At 42.0% G+C, this 26,428-nt stretch overlaps 1 protein-coding gene across 1 annotated transcript; it reads left to right on the forward strand.

Annotated features, from left to right (window-relative positions):
* The first annotated feature begins 135 nt into the window (after positions 1 to 135).
* On the forward strand, positions 136 to 23,470 carry LOC118947742 (cytochrome P450 3A27-like). Its single transcript, XM_036972866.1, has 13 exons — positions 136 to 368; positions 4,872 to 4,965; positions 5,416 to 5,468; positions 6,863 to 6,962; positions 7,328 to 7,441; positions 10,557 to 10,645; positions 15,204 to 15,352; positions 15,517 to 15,644; positions 16,310 to 16,388; positions 17,962 to 18,122; positions 19,026 to 19,252; positions 19,386 to 19,548; positions 22,451 to 23,470. Exons 1-13 carry the CDS (start codon positions 295 to 297, stop codon positions 22,574 to 22,576), a joined length of 1,557 nt encoding a protein of 518 aa, XP_036828761.1. The 5' UTR covers positions 136 to 294; the 3' UTR covers positions 22,577 to 23,470.
* The last annotated feature ends 2,958 nt before the right edge of the window (positions 23,471 to 26,428 follow it).

Genomic DNA, 26,428 nt, shown 5'->3' on the forward strand with positions numbered 1-26,428 from the left:
ATCTCATCCAAATATGGCATTATTACATGATTTGTATCTGTTTGCATCCGTTTCAATATTGGACTCTTATTTTGAAGGCAAAACGCAAATTCCATTGTTGCTCAACCTTATTCTAGCTAGCATCACACAGGTGCTTTTCCGACAGGATATAATAATCACTTGCAACCTGCACGGTCTCACACAGAGCACGGAGAAGAGCAGCGGTCGGTAGTCGACATCGGAGAAGTGAACGAACCTGAGAGAAAATGGAGCCTTTGTTTTCAGAAGCAGCAGGAATCCGAAACGGGGGAAAAGATGATGAGTTTTCTGCCATACTTCTCCGCTGAGACCTGGACCCTCCTGGCCCTCCTCATCACCCTCATTTTAGTGTAAGGACTTACATCAAATCAAATGTTATTTGTCACATGCATCGTAGTTTATGTCGTGGAAATAATCAGTCAATAATATTTCACAAATTCCGGAGCCTGTGAGTTCAAATAGACTTGTATTAAGACATGATAAAAGCCGAGCGAGCTGGTTCATTGAAAACAACAACTTTTCCAGTCTTGGCAAACAAATCAAATCAAATCAAATCAAATTTTATTTGTCACATACACATGGTTAGCAGATGTTAATGCGAGTGTAGCGAAATGCTTGTGCTTCTAGTTCCGACAATGCAGTAATAACCAACAAGTAATCTAACTAACAATTCCAAAACTACTGTCTTGTACACAGTGTAAGGGGATAAAGAATATGTACATAAGGATATATGAATGAGTGATGGTACAGAGCAGCATAGGCAAGATACAGTAGATGGTATCGAGTACAGTATGTACAAATGAGATGAGTATGTAAACAAAGTGGCATAGTTTAAAGTGGCTAGTGATACATGTATTACATAAGGATACAGTCGATGATATAGAGTACAGTATATACGTATGCATATGAGATGAATAATGTAGGGTAAGTAACATTATATAAGGTAGCATTGTTTAAAGTGGCTAGTGATATATTTACATCATTTCCCATCAATTCCCATTATTAAAGTGGCTGGAGTTGAGTCAGTGTCAGTGTGTTGGCAGCAGCCACTCAATGTTAGTGGTGGCTGTTTAACAGTCTGATGGCCTTGAGATAGAAGCTGTTTTTCAGTCTCTCGGTCCCAGCTTTGATGCACCTGTACTGACCTCGCCTTCTGGATGATAGCGGGGTGAACAGGCAGTGGCTCGGGTGGTTGATGTCCTTGATGATCTTTATGGCCTTCCTGTGACATCGGGTGGTGTAGGTGTCCTGGAGGGCAGGTAGTTTGCCCCCGGTGATGCGTTGTGCAGACCTCACCACCCTCTGGAGAGCCTTACGGTTGAGGGCGGAGCAGTTGCCGTACCAGGCGGTGATACAGCCCGCCAGGATGCTCTCGATTGTGCATCTGTAGAAGTTTGTGAGTGCTTTTGGTGACAAGCCAAATTTCTTCAGCCTCCTGAGGTTGAAGAGGCGCTGCTGCGCCTTCTTCACAATGCTGTCTGTGTGAGTGGACCAATTCAGTTTGTCTGTGATGTGTATGCCGAGGAACTTAAAACTTGCTACCCTCTCCACTACTGTTCCATCGATGTGGATAGGGGGGTGTTCCCTCTGCTGTTTCCTGAAGTCCACAATCATCTCCTTAGTTTTGTTGATGTTGAGTGTGAGGTTATTTTCCTGACACCACACTCCGAGGGCCCTCACCTCCTCCCTGTAGGCCGTCTCGTCGTTGTTGGTAATCAAGCCTACCACTGTTGTGTCGTCCGCAAACTTGATGATTGAGTTGGAGGCGTGCGTGGCCACGCAGTCGTGGGTGAACAGGGAGTACAGGAGAGGGCTCAGAACGCACCCTTGTGGGGCCCCAGTGTTGAGGATCAGCGGGGAGGAGATGTTGTTGCCTACCCTCACCACCTGGGGGCGGCCCGTCAGGAAGTCCAGTACCCAGTTGCACAGGGCGGGGTCGAGACCCAGGGTCTCGAGCTTGATGACGAGCTTGGAGGGTACTATGGTGTTGAATGCCGAGCTGTAGTCAATGAACAGCATTCTCACATAGGTATTCCTCTTGTCCAGATGGGTTAGGGCGGTGTGCAGTGTGGTTGAGATTGCATCGTCTGTGGACCTATTTGGGCGGTAAGCAAATTGGAGTGGGTCTAGGGTGTCAGGTAGGGTGGAGGTGATATGGTCCTTGACTAGTCTCTCAAAGCACTTCATGATGACGGAAGTGAGTGCTACGGGGCGGTAGTCGTTTAGCTCAGTTACCTTAGCTTTCTTGGGAACAGGAACAATGGTGGCCCTCTTGAAGCATGTGGGAACAGCAGACTGGTATAGGGATTGATTGAATATGTCCGTAAACACACCGGCCAGCTGGTCTGCGCATGCTCTGAGGGCGCGGCTGGGGATGCCGTCTGGGCCTGCAGCCTTGCGAGGGTTAACACGTTTAAATGTCTTACTCACCTCGGCTGCAGTGAAGGAGAGACCGCATGTTTTCGTTGCCGGCCGTGTCAGTGGCACTGTATTGTCCTCAAAGCGGGCAAAAAAGTTCATATACAGCTGTCCTCCTTACGTGACACCCATAGTAACTCCTCTAAATGACTCAATCCCATCTGGCATTTAACCACCGTTATCTTATTGCCTTGCACTAAGTTTAGTTTGGTTTCACTTTAGGGCTTGGAAACTTTAGAGCCACAGCAATAGTTCAACAATACAGACATGTTCTCGACTAGGACAGGTGAATGTAGGAACATAGCAACAGTCCATAGAAATAACCAGTACATGTCATCCTGCTAACTCCTCTGAAAGGAACACTCATGTTCTGGTAAAATCCCAAGAGGTGTAACCATAGCAACAGTCCATAGAAATAACCAGTACATGTCATCCTGCTAACTCCTCTGAAATGAACACTCATGTTCTGGTAAAATCCCAAGAGGTGTAACCATAGCAACAGTATATATTAGGCCATACCACTGCTACCAAAATAAACAGCCATGTCCACTCCCCCAGACAGGTGCATGTCTAATGGTGTCTGATGACCCAAACCCACATAAAGAGGGCACTCATCTTGCGGACTATCCTGAAATGTATCATGGCCACACATGTTCTGGAAAAGGCTCAATAGTCAGGTGAAACAGATCAGGCTGTGTCACAATGGTAACATGTCTATATACAGAATAACCTGGCTATATACAGAATAACATGGTTATATACATAATAACATGGTTATGTACTAAATAACATGGTTATACACAGAATAGCATTGTTATTTAGAGATTAGCATGGTTATGTACAGAATAACATGGTTATGTACAGTTTAACATGGTTATATAAAGAATAACATGGCTAAAAACAGAATAACATGGTTGTATACAGAATAACATGGCTATATAGAGAGTAACATGGCTATATACAGAATAACATGGCTATATACAGAATAACATGGTTATATACAGAATAACATGGTTATGTACTAAATAACATGGTTATACACAGAATAGCATGGTTATTTAGAGATTAACATGGTTATATACAGACTAACATGGTTATGTACAGTTTAACATGGTTATGATGACTCCTTGCTGTCCCCAGTCCACCTGACTGTGCTGCTGCTCCAGTTTCAACTGTTCTGCCTTATTATTATTTGACCATGCTGGTCATTTATGAACATTTGAACATCTTGGCCATGTGCTGTTATAATCTCCACCCGGCACAGCCAGAAGAAGACTGGCCACCCCACATAGCCTGGTTCCTCTCTAGGTTTCTTCCTAGGTTTTGGCCTTTCTAGGGAGTTTCTCCTAGCCACCGTGCTTCTACACCTGCATTGCTTGCTGTTTGGGGTTTTAGGCTGGGTTTCTGTACAGCACTTTGAGATATCAGCTGATGTACGAAGGGCTATATAAATACATTTGATTTGATTTGATATACAGAATAACATGGTTAAAAACAGAATAACATGGCTATATACATAATAACCTGGCTATATACAGAGTAACATGGCTATATACAGAATAACATGGTTATATGCAGAATAACATGGTTATGTACTAAATAACATGGTTATACACAGAATAGCATGGTAATTTAGAGATTAACATGGTTATATACAGAATAACATGGTTATGTACAGTTTAACATGGTTATATACAGAATAACATGGTTGTATACAGAATAACATGTTTATATAGAGAGTAACATGGTTATAGACAGAATAAAATGGCTATATACAGAATAACATGGTTATGTACTAAATAGCATGTTTATTTAGAGATTAACATGGTTATATACAGAATAACATGGTTATGTACAGTTTAACATGGTTATATACAGAATAAAATGGGTATATACAGAATAACATGGTTATACACAGAATAGCATGGTTATTTAGAGATTAACATGGTTATATACAGAATAACATGGCTATATACAGAATAACATGGTTATATACAGAATAAAATGGGTATATATAGAGAATAACATGGCTAAATACAGAATAACATGGTTATATACAGAATAACATGGTTATATACAGAATAACATGGTTATATACAGAATAAAATGGGTATGTACAGAATAACATGGCTATATACAGAATAAAATGGCTATGTACAGTTTAACATGGTTATATACAGAATAAAATGGGTATATACAGAATAACATTGTTATATACAGAATAACATGGCTAGATACAGAAACACTTGGTTATTTACAGATATTTTACTTAATCTGACTTCTCTAGAACATATTACTATTTACAGTGTGTGTGTGTGTGTGTGTGTGTGTGTGTGTGTGTGTGTGTGTGTGTGTGTGTGTGTGTGTGTGTGTGTGTGTGTGTGTGTGTGTGTGTGTGTGTGTGTGTGTGTGTGTGTGTGTGTGTGTGTGTACAGGTACGGGTACTGGCCCTATGGTGTATTCACTAAGATGGGTATCCCTGGTCCCAAACCCCTACCTTACTTTGGCACAATGATGGGGTATAGAAAGGTTAGTACCCATTCAGAATAAATATCTCTCTCATATTTTAAACAACAGTGTTATTTCCCCCCATGTAAAACAATGCATTGAGAAGGAAAAAGAGGACTAGACGGTTGTTTTAACAATAGATAAATACAAGGTAATACGAGACTTGATCAGTCTAGAAGTTGTGTTCCTTGACCCTGGGGACCATATAAAATAACAAACCCTCCTCAACCCTCACCTATTTCAGGTGTGTTCTCTGTTCAGGTGTAGAACACACCTACGCAACCTCCTAGGGCATGAATCAGCTATTTTCTCTCTTTCTCTCTCTCTCTCTCTCTCTCTCTCTCTCTCTCTCTCTCTCTCTCTCTCTCTCTCTCTCTCTCTCTCTTTCTCTCGCTCTCTCTCTCTCTCTCTCTTTCTCTCTCTCTCTCTATCTATCTCTCTCTCTTTCTCTCTGTCTCTCTCTCTCTACAGGGCATCAATAACTTTGACACAGAGTGCTATCAGAAGTACGGGAGAATCTGGGGGTGAGTTCAGTTGGCTGTACCGTACTAGGATGACTCACAACTGTACTATGCTCTTTCAATTCATCACCTGCTGGAGCTGTCATGTGACCATGAGGAATGATAGTAATAATATCAACCAGAATGTTTTCTTTGTAGTTTTATATGAGGCGGTTAAATGTGTGTCTGTGTTTCTCCTCTGTGAAGGTTCTATGATGGGAGGACGTCTGTTCTGTGTATCATGTAGGATTGTAGGTGTATCCAGACCCCTTCACTTTTTTCCACATTTTGTTACATTTCAGCCTTATTCTAAAATTGATTTAATTGTTTTTTTCCCTCATCAATCTACTCATACAATACCCCATAATGACAAAGCAAAACCTGTTTGTTTTCACTCCAGTCTGAGGTCTTGAGCAGATTTTCATCATGGATCTCTCTGTACTTTGCTCTGTTCATCTTTCCCTCAATCCTGACTAGTTTGCCAGTCCCTGCCGCTGAAAAACATCCCCACATAATGATGCTGCCACCACCTTGCTTCACCGTAGGGATGGTGCCACCACCATGCTTCACCGTAGGGATGGTGCCACCACCATGCTTCACCGTAGCGATGGTGCCACCACCATGCTTCACCGTAGGGATGGTGCCACCACCATGCTTCACCGTAGGGATAGTGCCATGTTTCATCCAGACGTGACCCTTGGCATTCAGGCCAAAGAGTTTCATCTTGATTTCATCTGACCAGAGAATCTTGTTTCTCATTGTCTGAGAGTCTTTAGTTACCTTTTGACAAACTCCAAGCGGGCTGTCATGTGCCTTTTTACTGAGGAGTGGCTTCCGTCTGGCCACTCTACCATAAAGGCCTGATTGGTGGAGTGCTGTAGATATGGTTCTCCTCCTGGAAGGTTCTGCCATCTTCGACCTCATGGCTTGGCGTTTGCTCTGACATGCTCTGTCAACTGTGGAACCTTAAAAAGACAGGTGTTTGCCTTTCCAAATCATGTCCAATCAATGGAATTTACCACAGGTGTACTCCAATCAAGTTGGAGAAACATCTCGAGCATGACGGCAACATGACCAATAGAAACAAAATGCACCTGAGCTCAATTTGGAGTCTCTCAGCAAACGGTCTGAATACTTATTTAACTAAGGTATTTCTGTTTTTCTCTTCTCGTTATGGGGTATTGTGATGTCATTATGGGGTATTGTGATGTCATTATGGGGTATTGTGATGTCATTATGGGGTATTGTGTGGTATTTATGATTTTTTTATTTTATTTAATCCATTTTAGAATAAGGCTGTAACTTAATGAAATTCCTCTGTGAAGGATTTATGACGGGAGGATCTGTGAAGCATCTATGATGGGAGGCAGTCTGTTCTGTGTACCATAAAGCCAGGTGTGTGTTTCTCCTCTGTGAAGGATCTATGATGGGAGGCAGCCTGTTCTGTGTGTCATGGACAAAAGCATGATCAAGACCGTCCTGATTAAAGAGTGTTACAACATCTTTACCAACCGCAGGGTGAGACACACACACACACACACACACACACACACACACATACACACACATACACACACATACACACACCCCTAATAATAATCTGAATAATTATAATCCTAACATTATGACTACTAAAGTAGTGTGAATATTATGTAAATACTATGTTCATTATTAAATCATATAATTAATACAACTGTTGTTTTAAGAACATCATTCTGAATGGTGAGATGTTTGATAATTAATACAACTGTCCTCCATGTTTTAGGATGTCTGTCTGAATGGTGAGCTGTTTGATAATTAATACAACTGTCCTCCATGTTTTAGGATGTCTGTCTGAATGGTGAGCTGTTTGATAATTAATACAACTGTCCTCCATGTTTTAGGACTTCCATCTGAATGGTGAGATGTTTGATGCGTTGTCCGTTGTCGAGGACGATGCATGGAGACGGATCCGCAGTGTCCTCTCACCTTCCTTTACCTCTGGACGACTGAAAGAGGTAGAACCATCCCTCCATCTCTCCCTTTCTATGTTTATCAACTTGTTATAAACTCATTATATATGTTATATATGTTATATGTTATATATGTTATAACTCTTCATTAACTCATTATAGCTTGTTATAAACTCTATAAACTCATTATAGCTTGTTATAAACACTTAATTAACTCATTATAGCTTGTTATAAACACTTAATTAACTCATTATAGCTCGTTATAAACACTTAATTAACTCATTATAGCTCATTATAAACACTTAATTAACTCATTATAGCTCGTTATAAACACTTTATAGCTTGTTATAAACACCTTATTAACTCATTATAGCTTGTTATAAACAACTTATAGCTTGTTATGAACTCTTTACTAACTCATAGCTTATTATAAACTCCTCAAACTCATTATAGCTTGATGTAAACTCTTTATAAACTAATTATAGCTTGTTATAAACTCTCTATTAACTCGCCATAGCTTGTTATAAACTGTTTACTCATTATAGCTTGTTATAAACTATTAACTCATTATAGCTTGTTATAAACTATTAACTCATTATACCTTGTTATAAACTCTTTCCTAACTCATTATAGCTTGTTATAAACTATTAACTCATTATAGCTTGTTAGAAACTAACTCATTATAGCTTGTTATAAACTAACTCATTATAGCTCATTATAAACTCTTTATAAACTCATTATAGCTTGTTATAAACTCTTTAGTAACTAATTATAGCTTGTTATAAACTCATTATAGCTTGTTATAAACTCTTTACTAACTCATTATAGCTTGTTATAAACTAACTCTTTATAGCTTGTTATAAACTAACTCTTTATAGCTTGTTATAAACTAACTCATTATCGCTTGTTATAAACTCTTCATTAACTCATTATAGCTTGTTATGAACTAACTCATTATAGCTCGTTATAAACTCTTTATAAACTCATTATAGCTTGTTATAAACTCTTTATAAACTCTTTATAGCTTGTTTTAAACTCTATTAACTCATTATAGCTTGTTATAAACTCATTATAGCTTGTTATAAACTCTTTATAAACTCTTTATAGCTTGTTTTAAACTCTATTAACTCATTATAGCTTGTTATAAACTCATTATAGCTTGTTATAAACTCTATAAACTCATTATAGCTTGTTATAAACTGTTTACTAAGTCTTTATAGCTTGTTATGAACTCAAACCTAAATCAAATCAAATTGTATTAGTCACTAACACATATTTAGCAGTTATGGGTGTAGTGAAATGTTTCTGTGCCTGGCTCCTACAGCAGTAATATCAAACAAGACACAACAATACACACAAGTCTAAAAGTAAAATAATGGAATTAAGAAATATAGAAATATTAGGATGAGCAACGTCGAAGTCTGGAGTATAAAATATAATATAAAAGTATATATTTTTAAAATGGATTTTACCTTTATTTAACTAGGCAATTCAGTTACAAACAAATTCTTATTTACAATGACGGCCTAGGAACAGTGGGTTAACTGGTCTAGGAACAGTGGGTTAACTGGTCTAGGAACAGTGGGTTAACTGGTCTAGGAACAGTGGGTTAACTGGTCTAGGAACAGTGGGTTAACTGGTCTAGGAACAGTGGGTTAACTGGTCTAGGAACAGTGGATTAACTGGTCTAGGAACAGTGGGTTAACTGGTCTAGGAACAGTGGGTTAACTGGTCTAGGAACAGTGGGTTAACTGGTCTAGGAACAGTGGGTTAACTGGTCTAGGAACAGTGGGTTAACTGGTCTAGGAACAGTGGGGTTAACTGGTCTAGGAACAGTGGGGTTAACTGGTCTAGGAACAGTGGGTTAACTGGTCTAGGAACAGTGGGTTAACTGGTCTAGGAACAGTGGGGTTAACTGGTCTAGGAACAGTGGGTTAACTGCCCTTTTCAGGGGTAGAACAAATGGTTTGTACCTTGTCAGTTCGGGGATCTGATAAAGCAACCTTCCCGTCCTAGCCACTAGGTTACCTGCCTCCCCTAATGTGATGGGATGTATAGACATCATGTACATTATGTTGATAGAATCGTCGGTGAGGACATCTACTTTGTGAATGACAAAAGTACATTTTTCCAACAATTGTTTACAGACTACAGATTATTTCACTTATAATTCACTGTATCACAATTCCAGAGGGTCAGAAGTTTGCACACACTAAGTTGGCTGTGCCTTTAAGTTTGGAATATTCCAGAAAATGATGTCATGGTTTTAGAAGCTTCTGATAGGCTAATTGACATCATTTGAGTAAATTGGAGGTGTACCTGTGGATGTATTTCAAGGCCTTCCTTCAAACTCAGTGTCTCTTTGCTTGACATCATGGGAAAATCAAAAGAAATCGGTCGGTCTGTCTGCAGTATATACACGAAATCAACAAAAGTATGTGGACACCTGCTCGTCAAACATCTCAATCCAAAATCATGGGCATTTGCATGGAGTTGGAATCTAGTTTTCTCTGTTTTTAATTATATCTTTCCATCTCTCTCTACCTCTCTCTCTCTCTCTACCTCTCTACTGCTCTCTACTGCTGTCTCTCTCTCTACCTCTCTCTCTCTACCTCTCTACTGCTGTATCTCTACCTATCTCTCTCTCTACCTCTCTACTGCTCTCTACTGTTGTCTCTCTGCCTCTCTCTCTCTCTCTCCCTCTCTCTCTACCTCTCTAACTCTCTACTGCTCTCTCTCTACCTCTCTCTCTCTACCTCTCTACTGCTGTATCTCTACCTATCTCTCTCTCTACCTCTCTACTGCTCTCTACTGTTGTCTCTCTGCCTCTCTCTCTCTCTCCCTCTCTCTCTACCTCTCTAACTCTCTACTGCTGTCTCTCTACCTCTCTCTACCTCTCTACTGCTCTCTACTGCTGTCTCTCCTCTCTCTCTCTCTCTCTACCTCTCTACTGCTGTCTCTCTACCTCTCTCTCTCTCTCTCTACCTCTCTACTGCTCTCTACTGCTGTCTCTCTACCTCTCTCTCTCTCTCTCTCTCTCTCTCTCTCTCTACCTCTCTACTGCTGTCTCACTACCTCTCTCTCTCTCTCTACCTCTCTACTGCTCTCTACTGCTGTCTGTCTACCTCTCTCTCTCTCTATCTCTCTCTCTCTCCTCTAGATGTTTGGTATCATGAAGCAGCACTCTGCTAACCTGCTGAATGGAATGAAGAAGCAGGCAGATAAAGACCAGACCATCGAAGTGAAGGAGTGAGTCCTGATTCCTAACCTCTGGCTTTTCACCTTACAACTCTGAGTCTTGATTATAATACACACACACACACACACACACACACACACACACACACACACACACACACACACACACACACACACACACACACACACACACACACACATATAGCCACCCATTGCCTTGATAACAGCTTTGCACACTCTTGGCCTGAGGTAGAGTACCTCATGATAAGCTGTAGACCACACTATCTACCAAGATTTCACCAATAGTATCGTAGCAGTCTATTTACCACCACAACCCGACGCCCCCGACCAATAGTATCGTAGCAGTCTATTTACCACCACAACCCGACGCCCCCGACCACACTCTTGGCCTGAGGTAGAGCACCTCATGATAAGCTGTATAAGGGACAGTATCATTGAAAATAAAAATGTAATCTTAACTGACTTGTTAATTAAAGGTCAAATAAAAATATACAAAAATAAGGCCATGAGCGGTGTGGCCGGGGACTTTAACTTAAATCCGTTTGATCTAATATCTACCAGTCAACCGCAGGGCAGGACGGATTACCAGGATGTGTACTCAGAGCATGTCCTGACCAACTGGCAAGTGTCTTCACTGACATTTTCAACCTCTCCCTGTCCGAGTCTGTAATGCCTACATGTTTCAAGCAGACCGCCATAGTCCCTGTGCCCATGAAAATGAACGTAACCTGCCTACATGACTAGCATACCACGCCAACAGATCCATAGCACTCACGTTGGTAACCATTAAGTGCTTTGAAAAGGCTGGCCGTGGCTCACATCAACACCATCATCTCGGAAACACTACACCCACTCCAATTCACATACCGCCCCAACTGATCCACAGATGATGCAATCTCGATTGCACTCCACACTGCCCTTTCCCACCTGGACAAAAGGAACACCTATGTGAGAATGCTGTTCATTGACTACAGCTCAGCGTTCAACACCGTAGTGCCCACAAAGCTCATCACTAAGCTAAGAACCCTGGGACTAAACACCTCCCTCTGCAACTGGATCCTGGACTTCCTGATGGGCCGCCCCCCAGGTGGTGAGGGTAGGTAACAACACATCCGCCACGCTGATCCTCTCCACGGGGGCCCCTGCATGGGTTTTGTGCTTAGACCCATCCTGTACTCCCAGTTCACCCACGACTGCATGACCAGGCACGACTCCAACACCATCATTAAGTTTGCTGACGAGAAGACAGTGGAAGGCCTGATCACCGACAACGATGAGACAGCTTATAGGGAGGAAGTCAGAGACCTGGCAGTGTGGTGCCAAGACAACGACCCTGTGAGCCTATAACCTGACAAAGTAGCTGGAATAAAAAATAAAAAGGAGGACCGAACACGTCGACTATCCTGGGAAAGGGGAGGAGTTACCGGTTTCTCTCTGTTCTTTATCCTGGGAAAGGGGAGGAGTTACCGGTTTCTCTCTGTTCTTTATCCTGGGAAAGGGGAGGAGTTACCGGTTTCTCTCTGTTCTTTATCCTGGTAAAGGGGAGGAGTTACCGGTTTCTCTCTGTTATTTATCCTGGGAAAGGGGAGGAGTTACCGGTTTCTCTCTGTTATTTATCCTGGGAAAGGGGAGGAGTTACCGGTTTCGCTCTGTTCTTTATCCTGGGAAAGGGGAGGAGTTACCGGTTTCTCTCTGTTCTTTATCCTGGGAAAGGGGAGGAGTTACCGGTTTCTCTCTGTTCTTTATCCTGGGAAAGGGGAGGAGTTACCGGTTTCGCTCTGTTATTTATCCTGGTAAAGGGGAGGAGTTACCGGTTTCGCTCTGTTCTTTATCCTGGGAAAGGGGAGGAGTTACCGGTTTCGCTCTGTTCTTTATCCTGGGAAAGGGGAGGAGTTACCGGTTTCGCTCTGTTATTTATCCTGGTAAAGGGGAGGAGTTACCGGTTTCTCTCTGTTATTTATCCTGGGAAAGGGGAGGAGTTACCGGTTTCGCTCTGTTCTTTATCCTGGGAAAGGGGAGGAGTTACCGGTTTCGCTCTGTTATTTATCCTGGTAAAGGGGAGGAGTTACCGGTTTCTCTCTGTTCTTTATCCTGGGAAAGGGGAGGAGTTACCGGTTTCGCTCTGTTATTTATCCTGGGAAAGGGGAGGAGTTACCGGTTTCTCTCTGTTCTTTATCCTGGTAAAGGGGAGGAGTTACCGGTTTCGCTCTGTTATTTATCCTGGTAAAGGGGAGGAGTTACCGGTTTCTCTCTGTTATTTATCCTGGGAAAGGGGAGGAGTTACCGGTTTCTCTCTGTTATTTATCCTGGGAAAGGGGAGGAGTTACCGGTTTCGCTCTGTTCTTTATCCTGGGAAAGGGGAGGAGTTACCGGTTTCTCTCTGTTATTTATCCTGGTAAAGGGGAGGAGTTACCGGTTTCTCTCTGTTCTTTATCCTGGGAAAGGGGAGGAGTTACCGGTTTCTCTCTGTTCTTTATCCTGGGAAAGGGGAGGAGTTACCGGTTTCGCTCTGTTATTTATCCTGGGAAAGGGGAGGAGTTACCGGTTTCTCTCTGTTCTTTATCCTGGGAAAGGGGAGGAGTTACCGGTTTCTCTCTGTTCTTTATCCTGGGAAAGGGGAGGAGTTATCGGTTTCGCTCTGTTCTTTATCCTGGGAAAGGGGAGGAGTTACCGGTTTCGCTCTGTTATTTATCCTGGTAAAGGGGAGGAGTTACCGGTTTCGCTCTGTTCTTTATCCTGGTAAAGGGGAGGAGTTACCGGTTTCTCTCTGTTCTTTATCCTGGGAAAGGGGAGGAGTTACCGGTTTCTCTCTGTTATTTATCCTGGTAAAGGGGAGGAGTTACCGGTTTCGCTCTGTTATTTATCCTGGGAAAGGGGAGGAGTTACCGGTTTCTCTCTGTTCTTTATCCTGGGAAAGGGGAGGAGTTACCGGTTTCTCTCTGTTCTTTATCCTGGGAAAGGGGAGGAGTTACCGGTTTCGCTCTGTTCTTTATCCTGTTTTGCAAGACAAAGTAGCTGATCGTGGACTACAGGAAAAGGAGGACTGAACACGTTCCCATTCACATCGACGGGGGCTGTAGTGAAGTGGGTTGAGAGTTTCAAGTTCCTTGGTGTCCACATCACCAACAAACTAACATGGTCCAAACACACCAAGACAGTTGTGAAGAGGGCACGACAAATGCCTTTCCCCCCCTAAGGAGACTGAAAAGATATGGCATGGGTCCCCAGATCCTCAAAAAAAGTTCTACAACTGCACCATCGAGAGCATCCTGACCGGTTGCATCACCACCTTGTATGGTAACTTCTCAGTATCTTACCATAAGGCACTACTGAGGGTAGTGCGTACAGACCAATACATCACTGGGGCCAAACTTCCTGCCATCCAGGACCTACAGTTGAAGTCGGAAGTTTACATACACTTAGGTAGGAGTCATGGTCGCTTTTCAACCAGTCCACAAATTTCTTGTTAACAAGCTATAGTTTTGGCAAGTCGGTTAGGAAAAAGGGGAGGCTTGCAAGCCGAAGAACACCATCCCAACCGTGAAGCACGGGGGGTGGCAGCATCATGTTGTGGGGGGTGCTTTGCTGCAGGAGGGACTGGTGCACTTCACAAAATAGATGGCATCATGAGGCACGAAAATTATGTGGATATATTGAAGCAACATCTCAAGACATCAGTCAGGAAGTTAAAGCTTGGTCGCAAATGGGTCTTCCAAACGGACATTGACCCCAAGCATACTTCCAAAGTTGTGGCAAAATGGCTGAAGGACAACAAAGTCAAGGTACACGAGTGGCCATGACAAAGCCACGACCTCAATCATATAGAAAATGTGTTGGCAGAACTGAAAAAGCGTGTGCGAGCAAGGAGGCCTACAAACCTGACTCAGTTACACCAGCTCTGTCAGGAGGAATGGGCCAACATTCACCCAACTTATTGTTGGAAACTTGTGGAAGGCTACCCCAACACGTTTGACCCAAGTTAAACAATTTAAAGGCAATGCTACCAAATACTAATTTAGTGTATGTAAACTTCTGACCCACTGTGAATGTGATGAATGAAATAAAGCTGAAATAAATAATTCTCTATACTATTATTCTGACATTTCACATTCTTAAAATAAAGTGGTGATCCTAACTGACCCAAGACAGGGACAAAATTAAGGATTAAATGTCAAGAATTGTGAAAAACTGAGTTTAAATGTATTTGGCTTGGCTTCCGACTCCAACAGTGTCATCCAAGACCTATATACTAGGCGTTGTCAGAGCCCCAAAACTTGTCAAAGACTCCAGTCACCCGGAGCCTCCCAAGTGGTCTAAAGCATCACAGTGCCACTAGAGATCCTGGTTCGAGTCCAGGCTCTGTTGCAGCTGGCAAGTTGTGTGACAAATACATTTGATTTGTTTTAGCTGTGCGGTCAGTAGTTGTGTAGTTGTGGTCAGTAGTTGTGGTCTCTAGTTGTGTGGTCAGTGGTTGTGTGGTCAGTGGTTGTGTGGTTGGTGGTCAGTAGTTGGTGGTGACTAGTTGTGGTCTCTAGTTGTGGTCACTAGTTGTATGGTTAGTAGGTGTGTAATTCTGGTTGTGTTGCAGGTTCTTTGGGCCCTACAGTATGGACGTGGTCACCAGCACAGCCTTCAGTGTGGACATTGACTCTCTGAACAACCCTTCAGACCCCTTCGTCTCCAACGTCAAGAAGATGTTCAAGTTTAACCTGTTCAACCCACTGTTCCTCCTAATCTGTGAGACCACACACAGACACAAAGTTGTTCTTTATAATCGTGTGTACCTTTTTATAAAACTTTCCTCTCCTCTCCCGTCCTCAACTCCTCTCCTCCTCTCCCGTCCTCCTCTCTTCCTCTCTTCTTCCCTCCCCTCCTCCTCCTCCCCTCCTCTCGTTCTGCAGTGTTTTTTCCCTTCACTGGTCCTATCTTGGAGAAGATGAAGTTTTCTTTCTTCCCGACTGCGGTGTTGGACTTCTTTTACACCTCGCTGGCTAAGATCAAATCTGGACGTGACACTGGGAACTCTACTGTAAACATGTTTTATATTTATATTTGATTGTTATGTTGATATTTTCATCTGTACATTTATATTTGTACTGTAATATTCTTCACCAATATGGAATGTCCAAATCGATATCATGTTGGAATTTAAAAACACTATTACTGGGACCCAAATATCTTCATTCATATTAGAATCTGTTTGTGTTGATTATTATTGGACGAGATCCATTAGAATCTGATTGTGTTGGTTGTGATTGGACCAGATCCATTAGAATCTGTTTGTGTTGGTTGTGATTGGACCAGATCCATTAGAATCTGATTGTGTTGATTATTATTGGACGAGATCCATTAGAATCTGATTGTGTTGGTTGTGATTGGAATCAGATCCATTAGAATCTGATTGTGTTGGTTGTGATTGGACCAGATCCATTAGAATCTTATTGAGTTGGTTGTGATTGGAATCAGATCCATTAGAATCTGATTGTGTTGGTTGTGATTGGACCAGATCCATTAGAATCTTATTGAGTTGGTTGTGATTGGAATCAGATCCATTAGAATCTGATTGTGTTGGTTGTGATTGGACCAGATCCATTAGAATCTGATTGTGTTGGTTGTGATTGGACCAGATCCAGTAGAATATGTTTGTGTTGGCTGTGATTGGACATATTTGACCTAATTTCATTCTGCTCGCAGAGTCGGGTGGATTTCTTACAGCTGATGATCGACTCTCAGAAAGGCAACGACACAAAGACAGGAGAGGAACAGTCTAAAGGTACCTGCCGAAAAAACACCTGTAAACTACTGTTACAAACACACACCTGTAAACTACTGTTACAAACACACACCTGGAAACTACTGATACAAACACACACCTGTTACAAACACACACCTGGAAACTACTGTTACTAACACACGCATGTTAACTACTGTTACAAACACACACATGTTAACTACTGTTACAAACACACACCTGGAAACTACTGTTACAAACACACACCTGGAAACTACTGTTACAAACACACACCTGGAAACTACTGTTACAAACACACACCTGGAAACTACTGTTACAAACACACACCTGGAAACTACTGTTACAAACACACACCTGGAAACTACTGTTACAAACACACACCTGGAAACTACTGTTACAAACACACACCTGGAAACTACTGTTACAAACACACACCTGTTACAAACACACACCTGTTACAAACACACACCTGTAAACTACTGTTACAAACACACACCTGTAAACTACGGTTACAAACACACACCTGTAAACTACTGTTACAAACACACACCTGTTACAAACACACACCTGTAAACTACTGTTACAAACACACACCTGTTACAAACACACACCTGTAAACTACTGTTACAAACACACACCTGGAAACTATTGTTACCAACACACCTGTAAACTACTGTTACAAACATACACCTGGAAACTATTGTTACCAACACACCTGTAAACTACTGTTACAAAAACACACCTGTAAACTACTGTTACAAACACACACCTGTAAACTACTGTTACAATCACACACCTGTAAACTACTGTTACAATCACACACCTGTAAACTACTGTTACAAACACACACCTGTAAACTACTGTTACAAACACACACCTGTTACAAACACACACCTGTAAACTACTGTTACAAACACACACCTGTTACCAACACACACCTGTAAACAACTGTTACAAACACACACCTGTAAACTACTGTTACAAACACACACCTGTTACAAACACACACCTGGAAACTACTGTTACAAAAACACACCTGTAAACTACTGTTACAAACGCACACCTGTAAACTACTGTTACAAACACACACCTGTAAACTACTGTTACAAACACACACCTGTAAACTACTGTTACAAACACACACCTGGAAACTACTGTTACAAACACACACCTGGAAACTACTGTTACAAACACACACCTGTAAATTACTGTTACAAACACACACCTGGAAACTACTGTTACAAACACACACCTGTTACAAACACACACCTGTAAATTACTGTTACAAACACACACCTGTAAACTACTGTTACAAACACACACCTGTAAACTACTGTTACAAACACACACCTGTTACAAACACACACCTGTAAACTACTGTTACAAACACACACCTGTAAACTACTGTTACAAACACACACCTGCAAACTACTGTTACAAACACACACCTGTAAATTACTGTTACAAACACACACCTGTTACAAACACACACCTGTAAATTACTGTTTCAAACACACACCTGTTACAAACACACACCTGCTACAAACATATTCTCTCTCCTCCTCCCTCCTCTCCTCTCTCTCTCCCTCCACAGGACTGACTGATCATGAGATCTTGTCTCAGGCCATTATCTTCATCTTCGGTGGCTACGAGACCAGCAGCACTACTATGAGTTTCCTGGCCTATAACCTGGCAACCAATCCCCACACCATGACCAAACTGCAGGAGGAGATAGATACTGTGTTCCCCAACAAGGTAACCCCCACACCATGACCAAACTGCAGGAGGAGGTAGATACTGTGTTCCCCAATAAGGTAACCCACACCATGACCAAACTGCAGGAGGAGGTAGATACTGTGTTCCCCAACAAGGTAACCCCCACACCATGACCAAACTGCAGGAGGAGGTAGATACTGTGTTCCCCAACAAGGTAACCCCCACACCATGACCAAACTGCTGTAGGAGATAGATACTGTGTTCCCCAACAAGGTAACCCCCACACCATGACCAAACTGCAGGAGGAGATAGATACTGTGTTCCTCAACAAGGTAACCCCCACACCATGACCAAACTGCAGGAGGAAATAGATAGTGTGTTCCCCAACAAGGTAACCCCCACACCATGACCAAACTGCAGGAGGAGGTAGATACTGTGTTCCCCAACAAGGTAACCCCCACACCATGACCAAACTGCTGTAGGAGATAGATACTGTGTTCCCCAACAAGGTAACCCCCACACCATGACCAAACTGCAGGAGGAGGTAGATACTGTGTTCCCCAACAAGGTAACCCCCACACCATGACCAAACTGCTGTAGGAGATAGATACTGTGTTCCCCAACAAGGTAACCCCCACACCATGACCAAACTGCGGGAGGAGAAAGATACTGTGTTCCCCAACAAGGTAATCCCCACACCATGACCAAACTGCAGGAGGAGATAGATACTGTGTTCCCCAACAAGGTAACCCCCACACCATGACCAAACTGCAGGAGGAGATAGATACTGTGTTCCATAACAAGGTAACCCCCACACCATGACCAAACTGCAGGAGGAGATAGATACTGTGTGGGTGCCAGATGTGGTGAGGTACTGATGTGTGTGTGTATCCCCGGTGTCAGATGGGGTGAGGTAGTGATGTGTGTGTAACCACGGTGCAGGCTCCAATCCAGTACGAAGCTCTGATGCAGATGGACTATTTGGACTGTGTGTTGAACGAGTCTCTGAGACTGTACCCCATCGCCCCGCGACTGGAGAGGGTCGCCAAGAAGACGGTGGAGATCAACGGCATCGTCATCCCCAAAGACTGCGTTGTCCTGGTTCCCACGTGGACCCTCCACCGTGACCCAGAGATCTGGTCTGACCCTGAGGAGTTCAAACCAGAGAGGTACTGGACCGCACCGTAACCACAATCCAACCACAACACAACCTTATTATTAATACAACCACAGTACAACAATAACACAACCACAAATCAACTACAATACAATGTGTAATGTGTCTGCCCTCCCCCTGTCCAGGTTCAGTAAGGAGAACAAGGAGCCTATTGATCCGTACACGTACATGCCATTTGGGGCGGGGCCCAGGAACTGTATCGGGATGCGCTTCGCCATGATAATGATGAAACTGGCCATGGTCGAGATCCTCCAGAGTTTCACTTTCTCCGTCTGCGACGAGACCGAGGTGAGACGCTCACCTGAGCAGACAGAATATGACATCATTAAACATCAGTATCTGTTTCAGCATGGTCATCACCTGTTTTAACATGGTCACCACCTGTTTTAACATGGTAACCACCTGTTTTAACATGGTAACCACCTGTTTTAACATGGTCACCACCTGTTTTAACATGGACCTGTTAACATGGTCACCACCTGTTTTAACATGGTCACCACCTGTTTTAACATGGACCTGTTTTAACATGGTCACCACCCTGTTTTAACATGGACCTGTTAACATGGTCACCACCTGTTTTAACATGGACCTGTTTTAACATGGTCACCGTCTGTTTTAACATGGTCACCGTCTGTTTAACATGGTCACCACCTGTTTAACATGGTCACCTCCTGTTTTAACATGGTCACTGCCTGTTTTAACATGGACCTGTTAACATGGTCACCGCCTGTTTTAACATGGACCTGTTAACATGATCACCGCCTGTTTTAACATGGACCTGTTAACATGGTCACCACCTGTTTTAACATGGTCACCACCTGTTTTAACATGGACCTGTTAACATGGTCACCACCTGTTTTAACATGGTCACCACCTGTTTTAACATTGACCTGTTTTAACATTGACCTGTTTTAACATGGACCTGTTTTAACATGGACCTGTTTTAACATGGTCACCGCCTGTTTTAACATGGTCATCACCTGTTTTAACATGGTCACCGCCTGTTTTAACATGGACCTGTTAACATGGTCACCACCTGTTTTAACATGGTCACCACCTGTTTTAACATGGTCACCACCTGTTTTAACATGGTCACCACCTGTTTTAACCTTTCTGATCTCCCCATCCCGGATCCGGGTTCGTGAATACAGACTCAAGCTCATTACCATAACGCAACGTTAACTATTCATGAAAATCGCAAATGAAATGAAATAAATATGCTAGCTCTCAAGCTTAGCCTTTTGTTAACAACACTGTCATCTCAGATTTTCAAAATATGCTTCTCAACCATTGCAAAACAAGCATTTGTGTAACAGTATTGATGGCTAACGTAGCATTTAGCATTAGCATTCAGCTGGCAACATTTACACAAAAAAACAGAAAAGCATTCAAAAAAATCATTTACCTTTGAAGAACTTCAGATGTTTTCAATGAGGAGACTCTCAGATAGCAAATGTTCAGTTTTTCCTGAAAGATTATTTGTTTAGGACAAATCGCTCCGTTTTCTGCGTCACGTTTAGCTATGAAAAAACCCCTGTATCCAGGATTGTGTAAATCTATCAGCAAGCTCATTAGCATAACACAACGTTAACTATTTATGAAAATCGCAAATGAAATGAAATAAATATGCCATCTCTCAAGCTTAGCCTTTTGTAAACAACACTGTCATCTCAGATTTTCAAAATATGCTTCTCAACCATAGGAAAACAATAATTTGTGTAAAAGTAGCTAGCTAGAGTTAGCATTTCGCGTTAGCATTTAGCGTTAGCATTAGCGTTAGCATCCAGCACGCAACATTAACAAAAACATAAAAGCCTTCAAATAAAATAATTTACCTTTGAAGAACTTCTGATGTTTTCAATGAGGATACTCTCAGTTAGATAGCAGATGCTCAGTTTTTCCAAAAAGATTCCTTGTGTATTAGAAATAGCTCCGTTTTATACATCACATTTGGCTACCAAAAAAAATCCATAAATTCAGTCCTCAAAACGCAAACTTTTTTCCAAATTAACTCCATAATATCGACTGAAAACATGGCAAACGTTGTTTAGAATCAATCATCAAGGTGTTTTTCACATATCTCTTCATTGATACATCGTTCTTGGACACATGCTTTCTCCCCTGAATCAAATGGTAAAGTAGAAGCAGCTGGCAATTGCGCACCGAATTCGACGCAGGACACCAGGCGGACACTTGGAAAATGTAGTCTCTTATGGTCAATCTTCCAATGATATGCCTACAAATACGTCACAATGCTGCTAAGACCTTGGGCGAACGACAGAAAGTGTAGGCTCATTCGTTGCGCAATCACAGCCATATAAGGAGAGAATGGAAAACAGAGCTTCAGAAATTCTGCTAATTCCTGGGTGATGCATCATCTTGGTTTCGCCTGTAGAATGAGTTCTGGGGCACTTACAGACAAAATCTTTGCAGATTCTGAAACTTCAGAGTGTTTTCTTTCCAAAACTGTCAAGAATATGCATAGTCGAGCATCTTTTCGTGACAAAATATCGCGCTTAAAACGGGAACGTTTTTTATCCAAAAATGAAATAGCGCCCCTAGAGCTCTAACAGGTTTAACATGGTCACCGCCTGTTTTAACATGGACCTGTTAACATGGTCACCACCTGTTTTAACATGGTCACCACCTGTTTTAACATGGTCACCACCTGTTTTAACATGGACCTGTTAAAATGGTCACCACCTGTTTTAACATGGACCTGTTAACATGGTCACCACCTGTTTTAACATGGACCTGTTAACATGGTCACCACCTGTTTTAACATGGTCACCACCTGTTTTAACATGGACCTGTTAACATGGTCACCACCTGTTTTAACATGGTCACCACCTGTTTTAACATGGACCTGTTTTAACATGGACCTGTTAACATGGTCACCGCCTGTTTTAACATGGTCATCACCTGTTTTAACATGGTCACCACCTGTTTTAACATGGACCTGTTAACATGGTCACCGCCTGTTTTAACATGGACCTGTTAACATAGTCACCACCTGTTTTAACATGGACCTGTTAACATGGTCACCGCCTGTTTTAACATGGACCTGTTAACATGGTCACCACCTGTTTTAACATGGTCACCACCTGTTTAACATGGTCACCACCTGTTTTAACATGGACCTGTTAACATGGTCACCACCTGTTTTAACACGGTCTGTTATTCTCTATAGATCCCTTTGGAGATTGACAACCAGGGTTTGCTGATGCCAAAACGACCAATCAAACTGAGGCTGGAGCCCCGTAGCAACACCCTTAGCAACACCACCGCCACCTCTCTGAAGAGTCCAACAACGTGACCAAATGCAGGAGCACCCCACCCTACCCTAGAGCACCCCACCCTACCCTAGAGCCCCCCACCCTACCCTACCCTGGAGAACCCTACCATATACAGTGGGGCAAAAAAGTATTTAGTCAGCCACCAATTGTGCAAGTTCTCCCAATTAAAAAGACGAGAGGCCTGTAATTTTCATCATAGGTACACTTCAACTATGACAGACAAAATGAGAAAAAAATCCAGAAAATCACATTGTAGGATTTTTTATGAATTTATTTGCAAATGATGGTGGAAAATAAGTATTTGGTCACCTACAAACAAGCAAGATTTCTGGCTCTCGCAGACCTGTAACTTCTTCTTTAAGAGGCTCCTCTGTCCTCCACTCGTTACCTGTATTAATGGCACCTGTTTGAACTTGTTATCAGTATAAAAGACACCTGTCCACAACCTCAAACAGTCACACACACAATGAATTTTCAGTTCAGTCAGTTCAATCAGAAATTACATTTAAAATGGCACATAGCTTACAAAGCGCTGGGATTGAATGCTGGTCTCAGTCTCATACTTGGTTTGAGTAAGACTCAGTAACCCATTTCCACCAGATAAAAGAGAGATAGTAATACTATGGATGCATTAGAGGTACATGTCTTGTTAAAGTTAGACACCAGGGGGTATTAAATCCATGGCATGATGTCATGTCTGGATCCTGCACACTACTGGCTGGTGGCTGGAATTCTCCTAGAATGTAGAACTCTAGCTGGTGTTCTCTAGAACTGTACTCTCATTCTGTTCCTCTGGGTGTTCTGCTGTCCAGTCATTTCAAAATAGAATCTTTACTGTCTGTTGAGATGATCCCTGCAGCTGCTTGGTTTTCACTTTAATCATCACAAACCAATAAAATCATCACACTAATGAACAAGGTCGTCTGTGTATTCATTAACATTCATAAGACAAAACATTATAGATGATAGTCTACTGTAGGCATGTTGGTTGAAGCTCAGTGTTGAATTCAAATTTCTTCATCTAAACCAATCTCTTAGGAAAATTCACAAATCAACTTGATTGGAGGCACACAACACAAGTTTAAATACACTTAGGTTGGAGTCATTAAAACTAGTTTTTCAACCACTCCACAAATTTCTTGTTAACAAACTATAGTTTTGGCAAGTAGTTTTGGCAAAGGACATCTACTTTGTGCATGACACAATTTTTCCAACAATAGTTTACAGACAGATTATTCCACTGTATCACAATTCCAGTGGGTCAGAATTTTACATACGCTAAGTTAACTCTGCCTTTAAACACATTGGAAAATTCCAGAAAATGTCATGGCTTTAGAAGCTTCTGATAGGCTAATTGACATAATTTGAGTCAATTGTAGGTGTACCTGTGGATGTATTTCAAGGCCTACCTTCAAACTCAGTGTCTCTTTGCTTGACATCATGGGAAAATCAAAAGAAATCAGCCAAGACGTCAGACAAGAAATGTAGCCCTCCAAAAGTCTGGTTCATCCTTGGGAGCAATTTCCAAACACCTGAAGGTACCACGTTCATCTGTACAAACAATTTTACGCAAGTATAAACACCATGGGACCACTCAGCCGTCATACCGCTCAGGAAGGAGACCTGCTCTGTCTCCTAGAGATGAATGTACTTTGGTGTCGAAAAGTGCAAATCAATCACAGAACAACAGCAAAGGACCATGTGAAGATGCTGGAGGAAACGGGTAAAAAAGTATCTATATCCACAGTAAAACGAGTCCTATATCGACATAACCTGAAAGGCCGCTCAGCAAGGAAGAAGCCACTGCTCCAAAACCGCCATAAAAAAGCCAGACTACGGTTTGCAACTGCACATGGGGACAAAGATTGTACTTTTTGGAGAAATGTCCTCTGTTCTGATGAAACAGAAATAGAACTGTTTGGCCATAATCACCATCGTTATGTTTGGAGGAAAAAGGGGGAGGCTTGCAAGCCGAAGAACACCATCCCAACCGTGAAGCACGGGGGGTGGCAGCATCAGGTTGTGGGGATCCTTTGCTGCAGGAGGGACTGGTTCCCTTCACAAAATAGATGGCATCATGAAGCAGGAAAATTATGTGGATATATTGAAGCAACATCTCAAGACATCAGTCACAAAGTTAAAGCTTGGTCGCAAATGGGTCTTCCAAATGGACAATGACCCCAAGCATACTTCCAAAGTTGTGACAAAATGGACAACAAAGTCAAGGTGTTGGAGTGGCCATCACAAAGCCCTGACCTCAATCCCATAGAAAATTTGTGGGCAGAACTGAAAAAGTGTGTGCGAGCAAAGAGGCCTACAAACCTGACTCAGTTACACCAGCTCTGTCAGGAGGAAAGGGCCAAAATTCACCCAACTTATTGTGGGAAGCTTGTGGAACGCTACCCGAAACGTTTGACGCAAGTTAAACAATTTAATGGCAATGTTTCCAAATACTAATTGAGTGTATGTAAACTTCTGACCTACTGGGAATGTGATGAAATAAATAAAAGCTGAAATAAATAATTCTCTCAACTATTATTCTGACCTTTCACAATCTTAAAATAAAGTGGTCATCCTAACTGACCTAAGACAGGGAATTTTTACTAGGAGCTGAAATAAATAATTCCCTCTACTATTATATTCTGACATTTCACATTAAAATAAATGATCCTAACAGACATAAAACATTGATACAGATTAATTGTCAGGAATTATGAAAAACTGAGTTTAAATGTATTTGGCTAAGGTGTATGTATCCTTCCGACTTTCAACTGTATATAAGTCTCAAATATTAATGTTTCAGGCGAGATCTATGCACGGCAACAAAAAAAAAATGTCAATTAGGCTATTCTTGGAATATTTTTTAACGGTGTCCCAATTACATGGCTTTACTGTTTAATCCTAGTTTTCCCAACCGTGCAGATTTATTTCGGCTATACAGTTCCGGGTCAAACGGCTAAAGGGACATTAATTTTCAGTTAGAGAACTGCTACACGTTATGTTTTGAATTGGCTATCCAGTCATCATTATATGCTGCTGAAATGTCGCGGTTCTCTCTTCGGATAACGGACACACACACCGCACACACGACGCGCACTGAAGGGTCATTGCGGTAATGAATTCTAACATTTTCTGGGTGTCAATCTGGACCGGTTATAGGCTACTTTGTTTAATAGAGGAACCCCAAAAATTAGAAGTCTCGGTAAGGCGCTCTGGACAGCTCCGGCCCAAGTCAAGCACTATTCCATATATATATAACAATACGAGCGTTTATTTCAAAGAGCGCTCCATAAGCCACGCCCCAGTGGGCGGAGCTAGGCACGTTGCAGTGGGACACCTTTTAATATGGTGAAGAGCCTCTCATTTTACCAATGGGTCCGCCGTGGTTCTGTGTTGCGTAGTTATGGTAATACAGGTTTAAAGCAGTGAATGTCTTCTATTAATTTACTAGCAGCCATATAACAGCCAGGGGAAACCAATTGTTCTCACTTTATGATAGAACATTCACAATGTTCTGCCTTGACTGGGGCGATCTTTACCCGAATTGTTAGGATTTTCTTGTGAATCCCAGGAAAACGAGTTAAATAAATGGTGTTTTATTTTTAAAGAGACGAGCCTGGTTTAGAATAGAACATTCCGTTTTCTGGCTGAGTGTGGCGCTGTCTATTGCATTTTTTTCTGGATTATCTTGTGACCGGGAACAAAACGACATATTTTACTCAACTAGAGATTGAAATAAATGGTGTTTCTTAAAAAAAAAAAAGATGCGCCTAGTTGACATGGAATGATTCCTCACCTTATTCTCCTTTTCGTTATCTATGGTTGTTGGTTATTTACCAGGCAATAAAAGGTGAAAACGGAACTAGATTTAA

The sequence above is a fragment of the Oncorhynchus mykiss genome, unplaced genomic scaffold (assembly GCF_013265735.2).
Source record: "Oncorhynchus mykiss isolate Arlee unplaced genomic scaffold, USDA_OmykA_1.1 un_scaffold_196, whole genome shotgun sequence".
Lineage (NCBI taxonomy): Eukaryota > Metazoa > Chordata > Actinopteri > Salmoniformes > Salmonidae > Oncorhynchus > Oncorhynchus mykiss.